At 44.8% G+C, this 21,326-nt stretch overlaps 1 protein-coding gene across 11 annotated transcripts in view; it reads left to right on the forward strand.

The window, feature by feature from the left end:
- TfAP-2 (transcription factor AP-2) overlaps positions 1-21,326 on the forward strand; it is a 445,395-nt gene that overhangs the window by 339,644 nt on the left and 84,425 nt on the right. For 6 of the 11 annotated variants that reach the window (XM_053793580.2, XM_053793507.2, XM_053793533.2 and 3 more), the window contains one exon: positions 13,727-13,979. In XM_053793580.2, the coding sequence (XP_053649555.1) occupies positions 13,727-13,979 (253 nt within the window). Of the gene's footprint in view, positions 1-13,726; positions 13,980-15,471; positions 15,662-21,326 lie in introns of all 11 variants that reach the window. The other 5 variants (XM_053793542.2, XM_053793569.2, XM_053793551.2 and 2 more) reach the window with 2 other exon arrangements.

The following is a 21,326-nucleotide window of genomic DNA, read 5'->3' on the forward strand; positions in this document are numbered from 1 at the left end:
CTGGCTGTGATGGGGGAGGTGAGTGGGGGTACCTGGCTGTGATGGGGCGGTGAGTTAGGGACCTGGCTGTGAGTGGGTGACCCGGCTGTGAGAGGGCGATTAATAAAACCCAGCGTTCACAGTTGCTTGTTACGTTTTTGTGGTGAGTGAGCCAAGTAATGACGGGAATTATGAAGAATGTCATTATAGCGTGTTGTGTACATCACGTGGTGGTGATGCTCTCACGTGGTGGTGATGCTCTCACGTGGTGGTGGTGATGGTGGTGCTGCTCCCACTGCTCCCATGTAATGATGATGCTTCCACACGAAAGTACAACTTCTTTCAAGTGATGCTGTTGCAACTGCTACATGGTTGTGATGGTGGCGCCAGTGCTACTACCGTCTACTGCTCAAACGTGTTGAACCATACAGAGTACAGGAGAAATTGACAGGAGGAAAAAGACATTACTGAAATTTGAAGACATCCTCAATATTTTTTCCTTGTATGCAAAACCCAGGACAAAAATCGCGTCTAATATCGGATATTTACCTAAAGGAAATGAAAGTTAAACTGATGACAAAGGGTAAATGAATGAAATACAAAGGTCACAATACGACTTTGTGTTAAGCGAGCCATTAATCAGGCTAATGATTGATGATCCAAATGCATTCTTCATGAGTAAGGCTCAAAATTGTTAAAAATCGACAAAATTTCCAACATAACGTTAACTCCACTCGCATGTGAAGTCATTAATAGCATGCCGTTGCTCTCTGCTGAGGCCCAGACTCCTGGAACTCCATATTCATCAAGACTGTCGCAAGAAACCCCTTTTATGTGCCATAAATATTCTATGGCGAGGGAGCCTGGACACAGGTGTCATCCCACTACCGTTTAAGACCGGATTTAACTGCACTCCACAAAGGTGGTAGCAAAGCAGTTGCATAAAATTATAGATTGACGGTACTAATACCCAACATTATTCAAATCAAAAGTTTTAAGAAGCACGATTGTTCGTCACAGATTCGTAACCCAGAGCAACCCAAGCTTAGAGCAGGTCACTTCTGCCTCTTGCAAGTACTGGACCATTACGACAAAACGCAGATGTAGCGTGCATAGATTTTTCAAAAGCCTTGGACAAGTGTTATCATGGTGTGATAGAGAGCACAAAATGTGTTGCAAAGGGAATAACTGGAAAAGTTGGCAGATGGACTTTTAGCTTCCCAACAAACAGAACGCAGAGAGTAATAATGAACGCAGTAAAACCAGACTGCAAAAATGAAACACACTATTCCTCGTGGTATAGTTCTCACTTAATTCAATTTCTCATCCTCATATCCAGTATACACTAGACACTGATATAAATCACAGCACCGTAGCGTCCTTCGCAGGTGATATCAGAATTTGTGCGAGAACGTCATCCACTGAGGACACATCAAATCTCCAATCTGTTATAAAGTCTTTTAGTGAGCGACAGAAAACAAGGATGACAAATTTCGGTTACTCCTCTATGGAAAAACTGAGAAAATTAAAGCTGGAACGGAGTATAAAACAAACTCTACCCACTCAAATGAAAGAAGAACTATTGTGAATGACTTAAGAATAATGAAGTCTGAAGATTTCGCTTTTCGGTATCACAACAGCGTAATTATCACAATCAAAAGAAAAATTGCAGATCTGGGAATGTAGAGAGAACTTTACTTTCTGCATAAACTGTCCAGTACCTAAATTATTAGGAATGCTTGAAGCCCATTAAGCTGTGTTTCATGGCATGTAAGCTAGAATGATAAATCATAATTTATACCTGGGGAATTCTAAAGCGACTGGTCCAAAATCTGCGCACAGAAATTACTCCATACGAATGCAAGAGACTTGGCAGATGATTCAAAATACCCAAAATGAAAGGTATACGAAGTGCCATGAGTGTACTAAGACATAACTAGTTAAATATAAAAAGACCAATACACTTCTACATTAGTCTCTCATAAAAAAGTGGAATTACCAACAGACAGTTGGCTGTCTTTCGGAGGGAACTGCACAAGTTCCTTAAGTTGGTTCCTGATCAGCGGGCCGTGGTACATACATTGGACTGCATGTAGTTAACACCAACAGCCTGGTTGACCAGGCTATGCACTAGGAGGGCAGCAGGGGTGTTAACTTCCCGCTAACAACACACACTAGGTAGATGCCAGGTGGAAGCAGCATTGTCATTGCTGCCAACACGTGGCAGTGCCGCTGCCACGTCTACCTGGAGTGTACTTCGGGGGTCAACGCCCCTGCAGCTCGGTCCATGACCAGGACTCCTGGTGGATTAAGGCCGGACTGATCATTCTGTGCAAACCAGGAAGTGACTTAAGGAACCTATTCAGGAGTACCCTCTTGCAAACAGCTAGGAGTCTATTTGTAACTCCCCGTGTGTATGATGAGAGGCTGTTGAATAGTCTCGGACCCCTGACACTTAGCGTGTTTTCTGTGTGTACTTAAGGCACTCTTAGTTTTCACTGGGGATATATTGCACCGTCTGCCACGTGGTGGTGGTGCCTCCCCACATGGTAATGATGCCTCCCTACGTTTTGGTGGTGCCTCCCTACGTTTTGGTGGTGCCTCCCTACGTTTTGGTGGTGCCTCCCTACGTTTTGGTGGTGCCTCCCTACGTTTTGGTGGTGCCTCCCCACGTGGTGGTGGTGCCTCCCCACGTGGTGGTGCCTCCCCACGTGGTGGTGCCTCCCCACGTGGTGGTGCCTCCCCACGTGGTGGTGGTGCCTCCCCACGTGGTGGTGGTGCCTCCCCACGTGGTGGTGGTGCCTCCCCACGTGGTGGTGGTGGTGCCTCCCCACGTGGTGGTGGTGGTGCCTCCCCACGTGGTGGTGGTGCCTCCCCACGTGGTGGTGGTGCCTCCCCACGTGGTGGTGGTGCCTCCCCACGTGGTGGTGGTGCCTCCCCACGTGGTGGTGGTGGTGGTGCCTCCCCACGTGGTGGTGGTGCCTCCCCACGTGGTGGTGGTGGTGGTGCCTCCCCACGTGCCTCCCCACGTGGTGGTGGTGGTGCCTCCCCACGTGGTGGTGGTGGTGGTGCCTCCCCACGTGGTGGTGGTGGTGCCTCCCCACGTGGTGGTGGTGGTGCCTCCCCACGTGGTGGTGGTGGTGCCTCCCCACGTGGTGGTGGTGGTGCCTCCCCACGTGGTGGTGGTGCCTCCCCACGTGGTGGTGGTGGTGCCTCCCCACGTGGTGGTGGTGGTGCCTCCCCACGTGGTGGTGGTGGTGGTGCCTCCCCACGTGGTGGTGGTGGTGGTGCCTCCCCACGTGGTGGTGGTGGTGCCTCCCCACGTGGTGGTGGTGGTGCCTCCCCACGTGGTGGTGGTGGTGCCTCCCCACGTGGTGGTGGTGGTGCCTCCCCACGTGCCTCCCCACGTGGTGGTGGTGGTGCCTCCCCACGTGGTGGTGGTGGTGGTGCCTCCCCACGTGGTGGTGGTGGTGCCTCCCCACGTGGTGGTGGTGGTGCCTCCCCACGTGGTGGTGGTGGTGCCTCCCCACGTGGTGGTGGTGCCTCCCCACGTGGTGGTGGTGGTGCCTCCCCACGTGGTGGTGGTGCCTCCCCACGTGGTGGTGGTGGTGCCTCCCCACGTGGTGGTGGTGGTGCCTCCCCACGTGGTGGTGGTGGTGGTGCCTCCCCACGTGGTGGTGGTGGTGGTGCCTCCCCACGTGGTGGTGGTGGTGGTGTCAGAGGAAAATCTCATAACCCAGTATCCGGTGCACCTCTTTGATCCCTCAGTCTTTATCAAAATATTAAATTAAAATGTGGACGTTAGTTTTTATTTCCACGTGATGCGTTTTTATTATTTTCTTCTTCGTGTCTTTTTACAATTTATAAATTAATAAATAAATTTATTATATATATATATATATATATATATATATATATATATATATATATATATATATATATATATATATAATAAATTTATTAAAGGTAGAAAGTTGAAAGTGAACATAGAAAAGAGTAAGGTGATGAGGGTATCAAATGATTTAGATAAAGAAAAATTGGATATCAAATTGGGGAGGAGGAGTATGGAAGAAGTGAATGTTTTCAGATACTTGGGAGTTGACATGTCGGCGGATGGATTTATGAAGGATGAGGTTAATCATAGAATTGATGAGGGAAAAAAGGTGAGTGGTGCGTTGAGGTATATGTTATCTATGGAGGCAAAGAAGGGAATGTATGAAAGTATAGTAGTACCAACACTCTTATATGGATGTGAAGCTTGGGTGGTAAATGCAGCAGCGAGGAGATGGTTGGAGGCAGTGGAGATGTCCTGTCTAAGGGCAATGTGTGGTGTAAATATTATGCAGAAAATTCGGAGTGTGGAAATTAGGAGAAGGTGTGGAGTTAATAAAAGCATTAGTCAGAGGGCAGAAGAGGGGTTGTTGAGGTGGTTTGGTCATTTAGAGAGAATGGATCAAAGTAGAATGACATGGAAAGCATATAAATCTATAGGGGAAGGAAAGAGGGGTAGGGGTCGTCCTCGAAAGGGTTGGAAAGAGGGGGTAAAGGAGGTTTTGTGGGTGAGGGGCTTGGACTTCCAGCAAGCGTGCGTGAGCGTGTTAGATAGGAGTGAATGGAGACGAATGATACTTGGGACCTGACGATCTGTTGGAGTGTGAGCAGGGTAATATTTAGTGAAGGGATTCAGGGAAACCGGTTATTTTCATATAGTCGGACTTGAGTCCTGGAAATGGGAAGTGCAATGCCTGCACTTTAAAGGAGGGGTTTGGGATATTGGCAGTTTGGAGGGATATGTTGTGTATCTCTATACGTATATGCTTCTAAACTGTTATATTCTGAGCACCTCTGCAAAAGCAGTGATAATGTGTGAGTGTGGTGAAAGTGTTGAATGATGATGAAAGTATTTTCATTTTGGGGATTTTCTTTCTTTTTTGGGTCACCCTGCCTCGGTGGGAGACGACCAACTTGTTGGAAATATATAAATATAAATATATATATATATATATATATATATATATATATATATATATATATATATATATATATATGTCGTGCCGAATAGGCAGAACTTGCGATCTTGGCTTAAATAGCAACGCTCATCTTGCCATATCCGACAAGTGAAAATTTGTGTATGCAATAAATTCATCATTCTGAACCTAACGAAAAAAAATTATTGTAAACGTATTTAAAATGTATTTAGTTGGGCTAGGCTAAAATAAATTACACTTGCTATAATAAGGTTAGCTAAGTTTTCTAAGATTCTTTTGGTCCAAAATTATAAATTTTACATTAACATTAATGAAAAAAATATATCTTTAAACGTATAAGAGAAAATTTCGGAAAGGACTTAATTTTAAATGAGTTCTTGCTAATTGACCAGTTTTACATATTCGGCACGACATATATATATATATATATATATATATATATATATATATATATATATATATATATATATATATATATATATATATATATATATATATATATTGCAAAACAACCACTCTGAAAGAATAGAGAAATTTCAAGAGCTTTCGTGACTACTCACATTATCAAGGAACTATGGAAATATATATATATATATATATATATATAATATATATATATATATATATATATATATATATATATATAATATATATATATATATATATATATATATATATATATATATATATATATATATATATATATATATTAGAGAGAGAGAGAGAGAGGAACGTTATTTCAAACTATTTAAAATAACGATATTGCATAAATTAAACGAAGGTTCGTGTAAAATTAAGTCTCACGAACTCGGTCTAATGAGGATAATTTAAATGAAACCATTCGTTGAACAGATTATAATGGATATGATCGTTTAAAATAAATAACTCGAAATTGCTGTAAGCTACGATATTTTAGAATTACCTCTGCTGTCAAGGTCTTTAAAAATGGGGAAGGAGATTACATAGTTTCTCTGGTTTTCAAAAAAAAGGGGGTAAATGAACTCCCATCTATTTGCTATAGGAATTTCGAGCCATATAATGTAACCTGTGTGCGTGTGTGTGTGTCTGCTACAATAGATCTCTAGTGCTGACAATATACAGTGTGCGACTTGAAATTCTCACCTTATCAGACACCACGAAACTTCTGGGTTGACTTATCATGTGAGGGTTAAAATCCTCTCCTGAGATGAACAACTCTACATTTATTTAATATTAGATGGGAATCGATCCCGAGGCTTCATAAAACTTAGTCGTTCAGTAGGATTTTCCCGAGTACATTGACTCTGGCGCTGAAAGGACAAGAGCTGGATCTATCACCATGATTGTTGGTGGTGAGAGGGGGGGGGGAGAAGAGAGCTGTAAAAAAATAATTATACATTGAAGGACGCTTTCTATTGTAACCACCACAGTACACTGGAGGCGTGCAGGCTTTGTCCACTTGCAACTTCGGCTTAGATTTGCATCCAGTTTAAAGTGAATTTACTACTGTCGTTCATTAAGCTTCTGAGTGTGTACACACCACGTCAACGTTCGTCGTTATATTCCAAAACAAATAATTCGAAAATGTGATTATTTATATAATTATATACATACACATTGAATTTGAGAGCCACATGCTTCATGGAACAACCAGGAACGAATTGTATATATTTTATATTTCGTGTCAACACCTAGCAAACATCATGGGTGTTATTTAGCGTGAGGTATCTTGACACTTTCTTTTATCATCTTACCCCAGCGGCCACACAGCGGCCCGTTATCTCCCCTTTTAATGGAGTCGCAGCGTCGGGTTACCAGAGGCCGCCACTTTGTCCCTCGCCCACTCGATTGAGCATTAAAAAAGGGCTTCAAAATTGCCCTTCTCCATACCCCATCTGGTCTTCTTGACGTTCCATCAGGCTTCGGTCATTCCTGAATCCATCGATCACTCTCTGCTCAAGTTCACTAATAGCCGTTCAGGGCGAAAATCTTTCGTAAATTTCGGACGCTACCTATAAACTTCTGGCAGTTTCGGGGTGTGATCTTTGTTTAGAGGTGGGGAGGAGAGAGGGAGAGGACCGGGTGAGGAGAGGCGGTAGGTTATAGTTAGATTTACATACATTTCCATGTTAAAAGGTTGCCTGGGTTGAAAACACTGAGCCAGCATCCCCGGAAGACAAAAGGAATGGAAAACGGTCCAGTTGTCTCCCATTTTTAACTTTGTCTTTGGGGAGGGAGTTGGTGGGGAAGGGGCCTCTTCTCTCCTCCCCCACCATGCCCGGCCCGGCCTTTAACGTGAGGCAGGAAATTGTTCATTTTCCCTACCAGCGGCTCTCAGAGGTGTGTCGACGCTAGAGTGGGGAGGTGTTGAGAGCCTCCAGCTGGTCCCAGTAGGGAGACAAGCTTGCAGCTAGGAGACAACAGGGAGGAGAGAGAGTATGCATTTAGTACCTTCCTTCTCCCAGGTCTTCCTTATTCCAAGATACTTCTGTCAGTGCATTTCCTCCCAGATCCTTCTATCATGACAGGTCCTCCCAGGTCTTCGCATGGAAATCCTCGAAGATCCTCCTCTGAGCACAATCCTTGTCGATCCTTCTTCAAGGATCCTTCTTAGTCTTTCGCTCTTAAAGTAATCCTCTCCCCAGATCCCTCCTGGTAGATCCTTCTTCCTCCCAGGTCTCTATCCTCAGGGCACATCATTTTCTCCCAGGTCACTTTACCCTAGCCTAGTACCATCTTGCCCTGTATCCTCTTCCTAGTATCCTCTTCCTAGTATCCTCTTCCTAGTCCCCTCTCCCCCTTCCACCTCGCTGCCTCCCAAGTCCCTCTTTCCTCCGTCTTCCCCAGTTCCTTCCCTCCCATTTCCTTCCCGCTCCATTTCTCCTTCCCAGTTTCTTATCTCTTTCTACTCATACCATCCCTCTCGTCCTCTCAGATCCTTCTCCCTTTCTTCCTCCCAGTTCCCACCCTTTCTGTTACTGTCACTTTTGTTTCCTTCCTCTTCTTCCCATTTCCCCAGTTCCATACTTTCTCCTAGATCCCTAACCCATTTTTCCCAGAAACTTTCCCACTCTTTCCTTTACATGATCCCTCTTCACTTTTCACATTCTCTCTCTCTCTCTCTCTCTCTCTCTCTCTCTCTCTCTCTCTCTCTCTCCTTCCCTCGCTCCCATCATAGGGAGGAAGTGTGACCTGGTAGTGCTCCAGGTGCAGCATAAAACATTTGAACAAAAAAAACTTGCTACCAAACAGGTTGGCTTCCGATCAACTTCTTAGGTCAAGTTATCTAAGCTACAGTGATTGTCACGTAAATTATCTGTGTGTGTGTGTGTGTGTGTGTGTGTGTGTGTGTGTGTGTGTGTGTACTCACCTAATTGTGGTTGCAGGGGTCGAGACTCGGCTCCTGGCCCCGCCTCTTCACCGACCGCTCCTAGGTCCTCTCTCCCCCTGCTCCATGAGCTTTATCATACCTCGTCTTAAAACTATGTATAGTTCCTACCTCCCCTACATCGCTTGCCAGACTATTCCACTTCCTAACTACTCTGACTGAAGAAGTGTGTGTGGGGGGGGGGAGGTGGAAAGTCTGTTGATTTCCCCCTAGAAAAACTAATCTGGAAACTACCTAACCCATGAGGGAGGAAATAGTGCGAGATTTAAGATAATATGAACCATGCAAGCCGAGAACCGTGACCATCGGGGTCCCACATGGCCAGGAGCTGAGACTCGACCCGTGTACCTGAAGTAAGGAGTAGCCAATAAATAGAATACGTACAGCAAAAAGAAACCTTTATCGGTACGATGTTTCGCCCACACTTGGCGATATCCCTAAATAAACACAGGTTCAGTATTTTCATAACAAGAACATAAATGTACTAAAGCTTACTTTTGACAAATGGATAATGAAGTTCATCGTAATAGAAACGAGAGGAAACAAACAGCAACCAAAGGCATCCAGCTGAAACAGGCTGGTTGAACAGGCAGCCCCCAGAAATGCCCGTCTCCAGGCCGGGCTGAGAGGCTAGTAAACACCAAAAACTTGTCAGAAGTACAGAAGATCATAAAGAGGAAGGCTCCGAGGTGATCAAAGAGGAACTAGTACAACTAGTCGTTTGAAATTAAAAAAAACACAGCAACTCTGATTTCTGTAGTTTTGAGAGGCTGTATATTTGAATAACTTCAGAAATATCAACAAAGAATTAGCAAGTTTGGGTTATCTGAGAATACGTCACTCGTATAGTCAGGCTCGTCTTAGAATGCGAGGCTCTTCACAACTCCTACTTGACCATTCCTTCTAGGATTTTCCCAAGTGTAGATTATGATGCATCTCTCTCGCCTGAGTTCCAGCGAGCGTTCCCGGTAGTTGACGTGTTTGATGGAACTTATATGTGCAGTAAAGGTCCTCTGTGCACTCTTTGAACGAAGATGTTAATGTACAGCAACATTCCAGCCTAGAGAAGACAAGTGATTTGAAAAGGATCATCACTGGTTTGGCGTCTCTTGTTTTGAACGTTCTCGTTATCCATCCTATCACTGCGACTCACGAAATCGTAATGACACGATTGCAAACAAACCATACCCCGGCCGGGATTGAACCCGCGGTCAGAGAGTCTCAAAACTCCAGCCCGTCGCGTTAGCCACTAGACCAGCTAGCCACAATAAGATTCGTCCAACTAGGTATATTTCTACACCATAGGAAGGTTAGCACAGGCACCACTGTGACCACAAATGCAAGTTTTTACAGACGAATCTCCAGCTAGCGTGGCCGTGGTCACAGTGGTGAATGTGCTAACCTTCCTATGGTGTAGAAATATACCTAGTTGGACGAATCTTATTGTGGCTAGCTGGTCTAGTGGCTAACGCGACAGGCTGGAGTTTTGAGACTCTCTGACCGCGGGTTCAATCCCGGCCGGAGTATGGTTTCCATCCTATCATTTTCTTTGCATTTGTGATCGTGGCACTGTTGTGATCTTTGAAAGTGAGATCCTCAGACATTACCGTTCCCAGGTCCCTCTCGCTTGTTCAAATAATTTTTATATATAATGCAAATATCGCAAACCAAGCCATACGGAATGCAAAACAACCACGGGGGGAGTAGAATGATAACTCTAAAATTATTTGCTTGTACATCATCTTTTCTGCAACTTTGCAAGCTCCTGATGTGTTGATTCCAACACGAAAGGCCTAGAGCTATCATTATACTCCCTCTGCGGTTGTTTTGCATCTTTATATATATAAAGCTGCCAAGGTTCTGCAACCTGACCAGCCCCCCCAGCTAAGAGGGATGCATTATGAGGAGCCACGAAAGAAATTGAACCTGACGACCCTTGAAGACAGGGCCACTAGGAGCAACCTAATTACGACGTAGTAACTATTCTGAGGAATGCATAAAGCGAATAAAATTTAGAATTTGCCACTGAAGCGACCAGTACATTGTGCATCCTATATCCAACCTGTCGACTTAAGCGCATGAACATGTGGACACACAAAAGACCTAGGATGTATATATCCAGATGTTATATATCCAGAGTTAAATCGGAGGCTGCCATAGTGAAGAGCTCTGTTCCACAAGGCACAGTACTCGCCCCCATCTTATTCCTTATCCTCATATCAGACATAAACAAAGATATACACCACAGCACCGTATCATCCTTTGCGGATGATACTAGGATCTGCATGAGGCTGTCATCTGCTGAGGACGCGGTTAACCTCCAAGAAGATATAAACAAAGTTTTCCAGTGGGCAACGGTAAACAATATGATGTTCAATGAGGACAAATTCCAACTACTCCGTTATGGAAAACTGGAGGAGATAATAACTAGAACAGAGTATACTACTGACTCCGGCCATACAATAGAGCGGAAAAATAATGTAAGGGACCTGGGAGTAGTAATGTCTGAGGATCTCACTTTCAAGGATCACAACAGTGCCACGATCGCACGTGCAAAGAAAATGATAGGATGGATAATGAGAACTTTCAAAACGAGAGATGCCAAGCCCATGATGATCCTTTTCAAATCACTTGTTCTCTCTAGGCTGGAATACTGCTGTACATTAACATCTCCATACAAAGCAGGTGAAATCGCAGATCTAGAGAGTGTACAGAGATCCTTTACTGCACGTATAAGTTCTGTCAAGCACCTTAACTACTGGGAACGCTTGGAAGCACTTGACTTGTACTCGTTGGAACGCAGGAGGGAGAGATATATCATAATCTACACCTGGAAAATCTTGGAAGGAATGGTCCCAAATCTGCACACAGAAATCACTCCCTACGAAAGTAAAAGACTGGGCAGGCGATGCAAAATGCCGCCAATAAAAAGTAGGGGCGCCATTGGTACACTAAGAGAAAACACCATAAGTGTCCGGGGCCCAAAACTGTTCAACAGCCTCCCATCAAGCATTAGGGGAATTGCCAATAAACCCCTGGCTGCCTTCAAGAGAGAGCTGGACAGATACCTAAAGTCGGTGCCGGATCAGCCGGGCTGTGGCTCGTACGTCGGACTGCGTGCGGCCAGCAGTAACAGCCTAGTTGATCAGGCCCTGATCCATCGGGAGGCCTGGTCATGGACCGGGCCGCGGGGGCGTTGATCCCCGGAATAACCTCCAGGTAACGTCAACCTTTATAGATTGACGTGTATACATCTGGATACATACATCATGAATTTGTTTCAACTGTGCCAAGCAAATTTAGGATATGTGCTTAAAATGTTTGGTAATGGACACAGGAGTTATGAACGCACAGGTAATGTTATTTTCAAGATACCAAGACATATTGCATAGATACATTCCTCAATAAGTGGGCAACCACGCAGTGTTAAAATGACCATTACAATATGTTTACAATGTTGGTAGAATTACAGAAAATGTTAGGTGAAAAGAACACGTATGCAACGTTTCGCTTTCCAGGGGCTATATATTGAACATGTTTACAATGCGAAGACCAGAGACAAGGAGACATCGGTGGACGCTGAAAGCACAGATCCAGGCGCTTTATTGCCTCTTGGCTTTTCTCTGCCTTATAAATATAACAGTAATAATAGAGGCATTTAATAATACGACACATGTGCAAAACCTGGGTATCTTCATCCTGAAGAAGTCTCACCAACTAGGGGTGTTATCACTTCAGTACAGGTTACTTGAAGGTGTAACTAGAGACGGTAGATGACGAGGTAATTACTCTCTCAGTTATTCACCCTAGGCACAGATGAGTCACAGGGATGTTATTAGTGTGGTTTTTCAGTCTCATGGTAGAAAGTGGTATAAAGTGGGAGTGACACCTAGTGTATTGCTGTGTGTGTGTGTGTGTGTGTGTGTGTGTGTGTGTGTGTGTGTGTGTGTGTGTACTCACCTAGTTGTACTCACCTAGTTGAGGTTGCGGGGGTCGAGTCCGAGCTCCTGGCCCCGCCTCTTCACTGATCGCTACTAGGTCACTCTCCCTGAACCGTGAGCTTTATCATACCTCTGCTTAAAGCTATGTATGGATCCTGCCTCCACTACATCGCTACATTGTGTGTGTGTGTGTGGAGGGGGGGGAAGGCGGGGCTCGGGAGGTCAGAAAGAGTTGTGCTGGTCGATAAAGGTTAATAGGCGGAGTCAGGAGCTAGGACTCAACTCTCCGAACACAAATCAGTGTACACACTCCCACTCACTCCCTTCAACCACAAACAGATGAGTGCACTTTCTCTCTCTCTCTCTCTCTCTCTCTCTCTCTCTCTCTCTCTCTCTCCCCCTCTCCCTCTGTCCACCGCTCCCCTGCAGCCTCTCTCTCCTTCCCTAAATACTCTCTACACTTTCCTCACATTTCCTCTATCCGTAACCCCTTTTTATAAGTCCCCTATCCTCCCATTCTCCTTATTTACCCTTTTTTCCCCCTCCCAATCTGCCTCTGTTTCGAACCATTTTCCCCTTTATCCATTTCCCTTCCTCTATTTCCCCTTTCATTCCCCCTTCCTCTCCCACCTCCCCTTTCATTCCCCTCCTCCGTCAGTGCCTCCCTCGGACCCCGCATTACTGGAGTGGCTGACATTTTTGGGATTTTAATTAAAGTGCTTAGTTTTGGAAACAAATTATTTGCATGACCGGGTGCGGCCCGACCGCCCGACGGCCCGACCGCCCGACCACTGCCAGGAATGCCGCTCTACGCTCTTACCCTTTTTTTTTTTTTTTACTCTTCACAACCCCCCTGAGATTCTTTGGTAGAGTTTTGATTAAACGGTTTCTTAGGGTAATTAAGACGCTAACTTTTCAACCTGGATGTAATTGGGGTCAAGATTGACGTGGTTTGGAAGGGGGGGAAAAGGAAGTAGGGGAGTGATAGCCCTATTCTACAACCCTGCTTCTGGCTCTCCTGTGCACCGCAAGCCCTGTCCCCTGCTGCTGGAGTAGCTGTTTATTGATGTTCCTGTAATTGATGCTGCTGCTGTTCCTGCTACTACTGTAGCAGTTGCAGCTGTTGCTACTGTTCCCAGCACTGTTGTTGCTACATATGTTAATGTTATCGTCGACAGCAACTCAGAAGTATCTCGTCTACCACATTTCAGTACACGTCACTATTCATAGGTACGACATGTCCACTCCATACACTGCACATCATGCCCTTGTACTCCCTCTCACCACACATTACACCCCACTCCCTTGTACTCCCTCTCACCATACACTGCACACCACGTCCATGTACGCCCTTTCACCTCCTACGCCAATGTACGCCCTTACGCCTCCACACCTACCCCTACTACGCCTTTCTACACACGCCTCATGCCTCTTACTCACCCCGTCCCCAGACCCCCACCACCTACCCCTACTTCGTGCTCCTGGCTGCCTGACGGCGTGTGTTGCAGGCAAGATGGGAGAACACATGATGAAGGAGAACCTGCTAGGGCCAGCAATACCCACGGACGTGTTCTGCTCGGTGCCCGGCCGCCTCTCCCTCCTCTCTTCCAACTCCAAGTATAAAGTGACGGTGGCGGAGGTCCAGCGGCGACTCTCCCCGCCAGAGTGTCTCAACGCCTCCATCTTGGGGGGCATCCTTCGTAGGTAAGCCGCCCTCTCTCCCTCCTGACCACAGTCTCACACGCCCAGGCACGAGAGGCGGCGCCGGCAACCGCGCCCACACCGTCACCACCACGCCCACGTCGCGTCACCACGCCTTGTTCACTTTGCATTCCCATGCCCATAATCCAACCTTGATGCACATGTCCCCACCAGCGTCTACGACCCATAACCTCAGTTGCTAAACTGTGTGTGCCTCCTCAGGACGAGGAGACGGTGTGCAACACAATCTGTCCGGTCAACATAAAATAGGTGGAGCCATCTTGCCCTAAATTACCCACGGCAGTAGTTGTCCCTTACGAATATAGACGCCCACAGCGTGGAACAGCGGAGACTGTGATTGACCACTAAGGTCTGTTTTTGTTGTGTAACAGCAGCGGCACCTCGCTGTCATCCTGTGAGCGACACTAACACCCTGGTATTGTCTCTTGGTGGAGGGTCAAGCATGAGAGCCACACTCTCTCTCTCACCTGCCCCATCTCTTCCTCATGTGCCTTTCCCTTCATTAGTCTCACTGATAGAATCCTCTTGGCCCTGTGTCACTGTACTCTCCTTACCACTTGCCTGCATGGATGAGGCTGCTAGGTAGCATGACAGTAGCTGTGTCGATGGTGAAGCCGGTGGAAGGTAGGCTAGCAGAGGTCTAAGTAGAGTTTCCAGAGTGCTGTCTTCCTGAGTGCTGGTCACCTTCACACACCGCCTCTAGCACTCATTTCACACTTTGTTGTCAAGTGATTGTCAAAGTCCTCTTTGGTGTTCATTATGGAATTAATTTACGGGCACTGAATTAAGAACCTGGTTCATAAAGTAGTACTTTTTACTCGAGTGAGAGACGGCCTTAAAAACTGCAGATTAGTTTGATGTATGGATGAGGGTAGCGTCTTAGACGGCGTCACTGCATTTATTACAACATATATTCACTGTGTAAAGGCAAGTGTTACTTGCCTGAAGCTGGTGCTGCCCTCACCTCACTCTCCACCACTGACAGGAACTGACAAGCCTACTGCAGGTGCCGTCAGCAGCCTGCAGGCACGCTTTCTTGCAATAGCCCCCTTCCCTACAGTCCCCCCCCCCCTTCTATTTCACACCTCTCTTCAGCTCCCTCTCCACCAGTCATCAGCCCCTTTCACATTCAAAAACCCCTTCCCCCCCCAACCCTCCACAGTGCCCTCCTCCACCCATCTGAAGTCCTTCCTCATATATCAACAGTCCTATTCCACGTTTCTACGACCCTTTTCCACCCTTCTACAACTTTCCATTCTTCTACGTCCCTACTCTGCTTCATCCTTGTCCTCATTCCCCTTTCGCTTTCTCTGTTCATCTAGTCTCCCCTTCCCCTAACCCACTTACCCACTTGATGTCCCGTACCTTCCCTCCCTGCCCACCCTGGAGCGCCCTCCCCGCCAGGGAGCTGAGAGGGCGTGTGGGGTGGACGTGGGCGTGGAGACGCCCTGAGAGAGAGTGTGGTGTGTTGCAGGCCTCAAGAGCGAGAAGAGCATGGGCGTGTCTGGGATGCTCTCTGGCAATGACGTGTTCTGCTCGGTGCCCGGCCGCCTCTCCCTCCTCTCCTCCACCTCCAAGTACAAAGTGACGGTGGCGGAGGTCCAGCGTCGCCTCTCCCCGCCAGAGTGCCTCAACGCTTCCCTCCTAGGAGGTGTCCTCCGCAGGTAAGTCTCTCAAGGTCTTCCCCTAAGTTTACTTAAATTTGACTTTAAGGGGGAAAATATACTCCTATGACATCCTCGAGGAAGAGCACCAAAGAGCAGCGTTGTTACGGTTCCTGCTGCGCCTGTGTTAGTGGTAAGTACAAGATTATTGTTTTAGTGTGACTGTATTTGTAGTTTAATGCTATTGATAGACTTCCTTTGCTTGTAGAGTTAGCGAATTTGAAAATGTCGTAAATCGCTTTACAATTATGCCTACTGCTTACAATCGTCAAATCAATACAGAACTATTATATCTTTGGAAAATTTGAATGTATTGCGTGGGTTTGTCTGCTTACGGGAAATACTCTGGTAGAATCGCAAAATGCAGAGCTGGCTGAAGGCAAGCAACCATTGGCGATCTTGGGTTTATTGAGGTAAGTTCACTGGTAGGTGTGCAGGGAGACGAGCAGAGAGAGAAAATGAACCCAGGTGAGCAGCAAATGTGAGGCCTTGTGACCTGTGGTAGGCTTAGCACCGGGAGTTACCACCAGAGGTCAGGTAAGGCATAAGCTTATAGTGGGCGATACGAAAAACTGCGGGAAGCAGTCTTTCACTGGTACTAGAAGCCAAGACAGGCTGAAACATTACCTAGTTTTCATATCCAATTTGTTTGTAACTGGTAAATAACCTTTGTACCCAGGAATGGTCCCAAATCTGCACACAGAAATCACTCCCTACGAAAGTAAAAGACTGGGCAGGCGATGCAAAATGCCGCCAATAAAAAGTAGGGGCGCCATTGGTACACTAAGAGAAAACACCATAAGTGTCCGGGGCCCAAAACTGTTCAACAGCCTCCCATCAAGCATTAGGGGAATTGACAATAAACCCCTGGCTGCCTTCAAGAGAGAGCTGGACAGATACCTAAAGTCGGTGCCGGATCAGCCGGGCTGTGGCTCGTACGTGGGACTGCGTGCGGCCAGCAGTAACAGCCTAGTTGATCAGGCCCTGATCCATCGGGAGGCCTGGTCGTGGACCGGGCCGCGGGGGCGTTGATCCCCGGAATAACCTCCAGGTAACCCATTTGTTAACCCCCCCCCTCCCTCTCATTCCCACCCTCTTCTCAACCTAACACTTCCACTCCCTCTTCTAACTCATACTCGTCACCCTTTAAAAGAGCTTGAATACAGAACTCTTAAATCAAATACTGTTCATATTTTAAATATATATATATGAAAAAAGTGAGGCAGGAAATGTTTAATTGGGTGAAAAATAGTTTTATCTACGTGTTAAATAAATCTTGCGCAAGTTTATTTATATTCAGGATACACCCAACTTTGTTCATTTTTTTTCCGAAACTGTTTTTTTTTTCTTTCCAACTGAGGAGGCTTGGTCTGGGACCCAGCCGAGAGGACGGTGGTGTACGGAACCTCGTACGTATATAGAACGAACTAATATGGCGCTTCCACAGTCTTGAGTCTTCTAGTGTTGTGTTGTAATAAAGTTGGTAGAATTACCGACAATATGTAAAGTAAAAGGACACAAGTGCAACTAATGTGACATTTATTGTGGCAACGTTTCGCTCTCCAGGAGCTTTATCAAGCCATTAAAGCTCCTGGAGAGCGAAACGTTGCCACAATAAATGTCACATTAGTTGCACTTGTGTCCTTTTACTTTACATAGTGTTGTGTTGATTATAGAAAACTATAATTCATTCTCTCTCTCTCTCTCTCTCTCTCTCTCTCTCTCTCTCTCTCTCTCTCTCTCTCTCTCTCTCTCTCTCTCTCTCTCGTGACATTATTGAAGCCCTCGTCGGTGATCCCAGCGGACAGGTGTTAATCCAGGAGGGAGAGTAGACTTGGTCCACCTGTCGCTTCCCTTGTTGTGGGACCGCCTTCGGCGCAGCCATTTTCCCTTTTTTGTCTCTTTTACCTGGAAGGAGAGCGCGGGGACAAATAATAATGTTTCATCCCGCCAAGGTATCACCTCTGGTGACGGCTCGCTGCTTGCGCGGCCCCCACCGGAAATTCTGAGTCCGCTACCTCGAATTATGCGAAACGTTGATTAGCCCCTTGACCTGTGACGACCGCAGTGCGGCCACTCAGGTGCAGTAGACTAATTCGCCTCATCTCGCTCCTCCTCCTAGATGCAATTTTAAAAAGTTTTCGTTCTTCCAGAGCTTCAAATAAGCAAATAGGATTGACCACTGCAGTAATCTCAGGGCCGCGTGGTAGTGTACCATCCCTGGACCATATTATCCCATCCGCGGCTCCGCTCGTTATGGAGATTTGAGCGTTAATGACACTCAGTATAAGGACGATAGTGGTATTAAACATCAGGACGGTTTAAGGTATTACGGCCCTTAGTGGTCCTCGGGGTCACCATTAAATCCACAAAAGTGTAAACAAAATGGTAAAGTAGTGAAAGTCTGGAAGCGCAAGACGTAGGCCTACTGCACTCGTGCGTTGGTTGGTAGTTTCCTCACCCGTGCCGGGATCGATTCCCGGCACGGGTGAAACGTTGGACAAGTTTCCTTACACCTGCTACCCATGCACTAGTAGAAATGTAAATTATTATTATTCATGAGGTAGGCGAGTACACTAACTTGTGCTGGACGGCATACTCACGTACTCACCAATATGTGGTTGCAGGGGTTGATTCATATCTCCTGGCCCCGTGTGTTATACACGTTCTCATTGCCATACCTTTCAAATGAGGAGCATGTAAAACCTAAATGAATAATAAACACAGAGCTCGGTGCATATATTTAAGTATCCCATTCCTTTTTTTACCCTCTACATCTCTCTCTCTCTCCTGCTGTATCCTCCGTCCTCAACTCCTCTCCTTACATAGAATCCCCCTTCCCTTCGAGGATGATAATGAGAAGGATGTGTTGGAAGAGGAGGATGTGGTGGTAGCGTGCGGAAGGCAAGGCTGAGACGACAATTACCCAGCTGCGAGAGAAAATACCAGTAATCTTCTCTCAGTCCACCCTTGTCCCAGTACAAGTCCATCACCACCCACCACAACTACCATCACCACCACAACTACCATCACCACCGCCCCATCTACCACCACCACTATCGTATCTACTATCACCATTATCGTATCTACTATCACCACCACTATCGTATCTATCATCACTGTGAAGGAATGATAACTCTGATAACATCAGGATTATAAATAATAATTAATATATACCAATAGTCATAATCCCCGCAATAAGGGGAAACGAAAATCGATACACTTAATTTGTTCAACGATAATCGTTAAAATACCCGAAATGCTTTGCATAACCAGAGGCTTTCTAGAAATTTTCAATAACAAGAGAGAGCTGGACAGATACCTAAAGTCAGTGCCGGATCAGCCGGGCTGTGGCTCGTACGTTGGACTGCGTGCGGCCAGCAGTAACAGCCTAGTTGATCAGGCCCTGATCCATCGGGAGGCCTGGTCATGGACCGGGCCGCGGGGGCGTTGATCCCCGGAATAACCTCCAGGTAACCATATTTCTTGTATCAATTGTAAACGTTTAAAGTTTATCTTAAAACGCCTATATTAAAACCATAGTCACACTAAGTTACAACAAAAGTGACCTCGTGTTATCACTATAATCCAAAAAACAGACGACATACCTGGAGGTTATTCCGGGGATCAACGCCCCCGCGGGCCGGTCCATGACCAGGCCATATAATTCCCTGTGGAAAAAGTCATATCTAATATCCCACTTTTAAGCTGTGCACGTTTTTTAAACCATAAGAATCATCATAACTTGACACAGAAATCGCTCCCTACGACAGCAAAAGACTTGATAGGCGATGCAACACTCCCAGTGAAAAGTATGGGCGTCATTAGTACACTTAAGAGAAAACACAATAAGTGTCCGGGGCTCAAGACTGTTCAACAGCCTCCCACCAGTCATAAGGGGTATTACCAATAGACCCCTGGTTGTTTTCAAGAGGGAGCTGGACATATACCTAAAGTCGGTACCGGATCAGCCGGGCTGTGGTTCTTATGTTGGACTACGTGCGATCATCAGTAACTAATAGCCTCGTTGATCAGGTCCTGATCCACCATGGGGGGCTGCTCATGGACCGGGTCGCGGGGGCGTTAATCCCCCGGAATACCCTCCAGGTAGACTCATAACAGCATGTCAAGTTCTGGTCGTGATCTCCAGTAACATTGTAAACTCTCTACCAGATGTTCACCTGCCCTTCACACATCTCCAGGGCTCACGGTAATTAATATATCGGCCTTAACTCCAGGCCGATATATTAATTACGTGCCCCAGAGCAGGGAGGACATGTTCCTATTGACATTACCATTATCACCGCTAATGGTTCTTTTATATCATAATTATCATTATTTTCGACTAAGTACACCTTCGCCGAGTACAGACAGCATCTGCTACACTTTACCTTTCAATCTACATAAAAAATCGTAAATAACCTTCAAACAACTAATTACTAGTTTCCTAACCATTGAAAAAATAACAAGGACATTTTTTATCATATATATATATATATATATATATATATATATATATATATATATATATATATATATATATATATATATATATCTATATATATATATATATATGTCGTGCCGAATAGGCAGAACTTGCGATCTTGGCTTAAATAGCAACGCTCATCTTGCCATATAGGACAAGTGAAAATTTGTGTATGCAATAATTTCGCCCAAATCATTCTGAACCTAACGAAAAAAACTATATTTGTTTGTGTTTGTTTAGTATTAAATTATTGTAAACAAATTTAAAATATATTTAGTTGGGTTAGGCTAAAGTAAATTGCTCTTGTTATAATAAGGTTAGGTAAGTTTTCTAAGATTCTTTTGGTGCAAAATTAAAATTTTTTACATTAACATTAATGAAAAAAATATATCTTTAAACGTATAACAGAAAATTTCAGAAAGGAATTAATTTTAAATAAGTTCTTGCTAATTGACCAGTTTTACATATTCGGCACGACATATATATATATCTATATCTATATATATATATATATATATATATTATATATATATATATATATATATATATATATATATATATATATATATATATATATATATATATATATATTATATATATATATATTATATATATATATATATATATATATATATATATATATATATATTATATATATATATATATATATATATATATATATATATATATATATATATATATATATATATATATATATATATATATATATATATATATATATATATATATATATATATATAATATATATATATATATATATATATATATATATATATATATATATATAATGTTCATCTGTAATGATTTCGGTGTGCAGATTTGTGACTAATCCCTCCAGGATCTTCCAGGAGTTTATAAATTGTGATGTAACTTTCTCGCCTAAGTTCTAGGGAATACAGGTCGAGGGACTTCATGAGCTCTCAGTAATTTAGGTGCTTGACTGAGTTTATTCGAGCTACGAAGGTTATCTGCACATTTCCTGCTCTGCAGTTCTGCCTGCCATGAAGTGCACATCAATATTCCTACATAGAACGAGCGACTTTAGTATTATCACCGGGTCTGATGTCTTTTGTTTTGAAGGTTTTAGTTATCCGAACTATCATTTCCCCTTGCAGTTGCAATAACAACATTGTTGTGCATCCTGAACTTGAGGTTTTC

The sequence above is a fragment of the Cherax quadricarinatus genome, chromosome 20 (assembly GCF_038502225.1).
Source record: "Cherax quadricarinatus isolate ZL_2023a chromosome 20, ASM3850222v1, whole genome shotgun sequence".
In the NCBI taxonomy this organism is placed as follows: Eukaryota; Metazoa; Arthropoda; class Malacostraca; order Decapoda; family Parastacidae; genus Cherax; species Cherax quadricarinatus.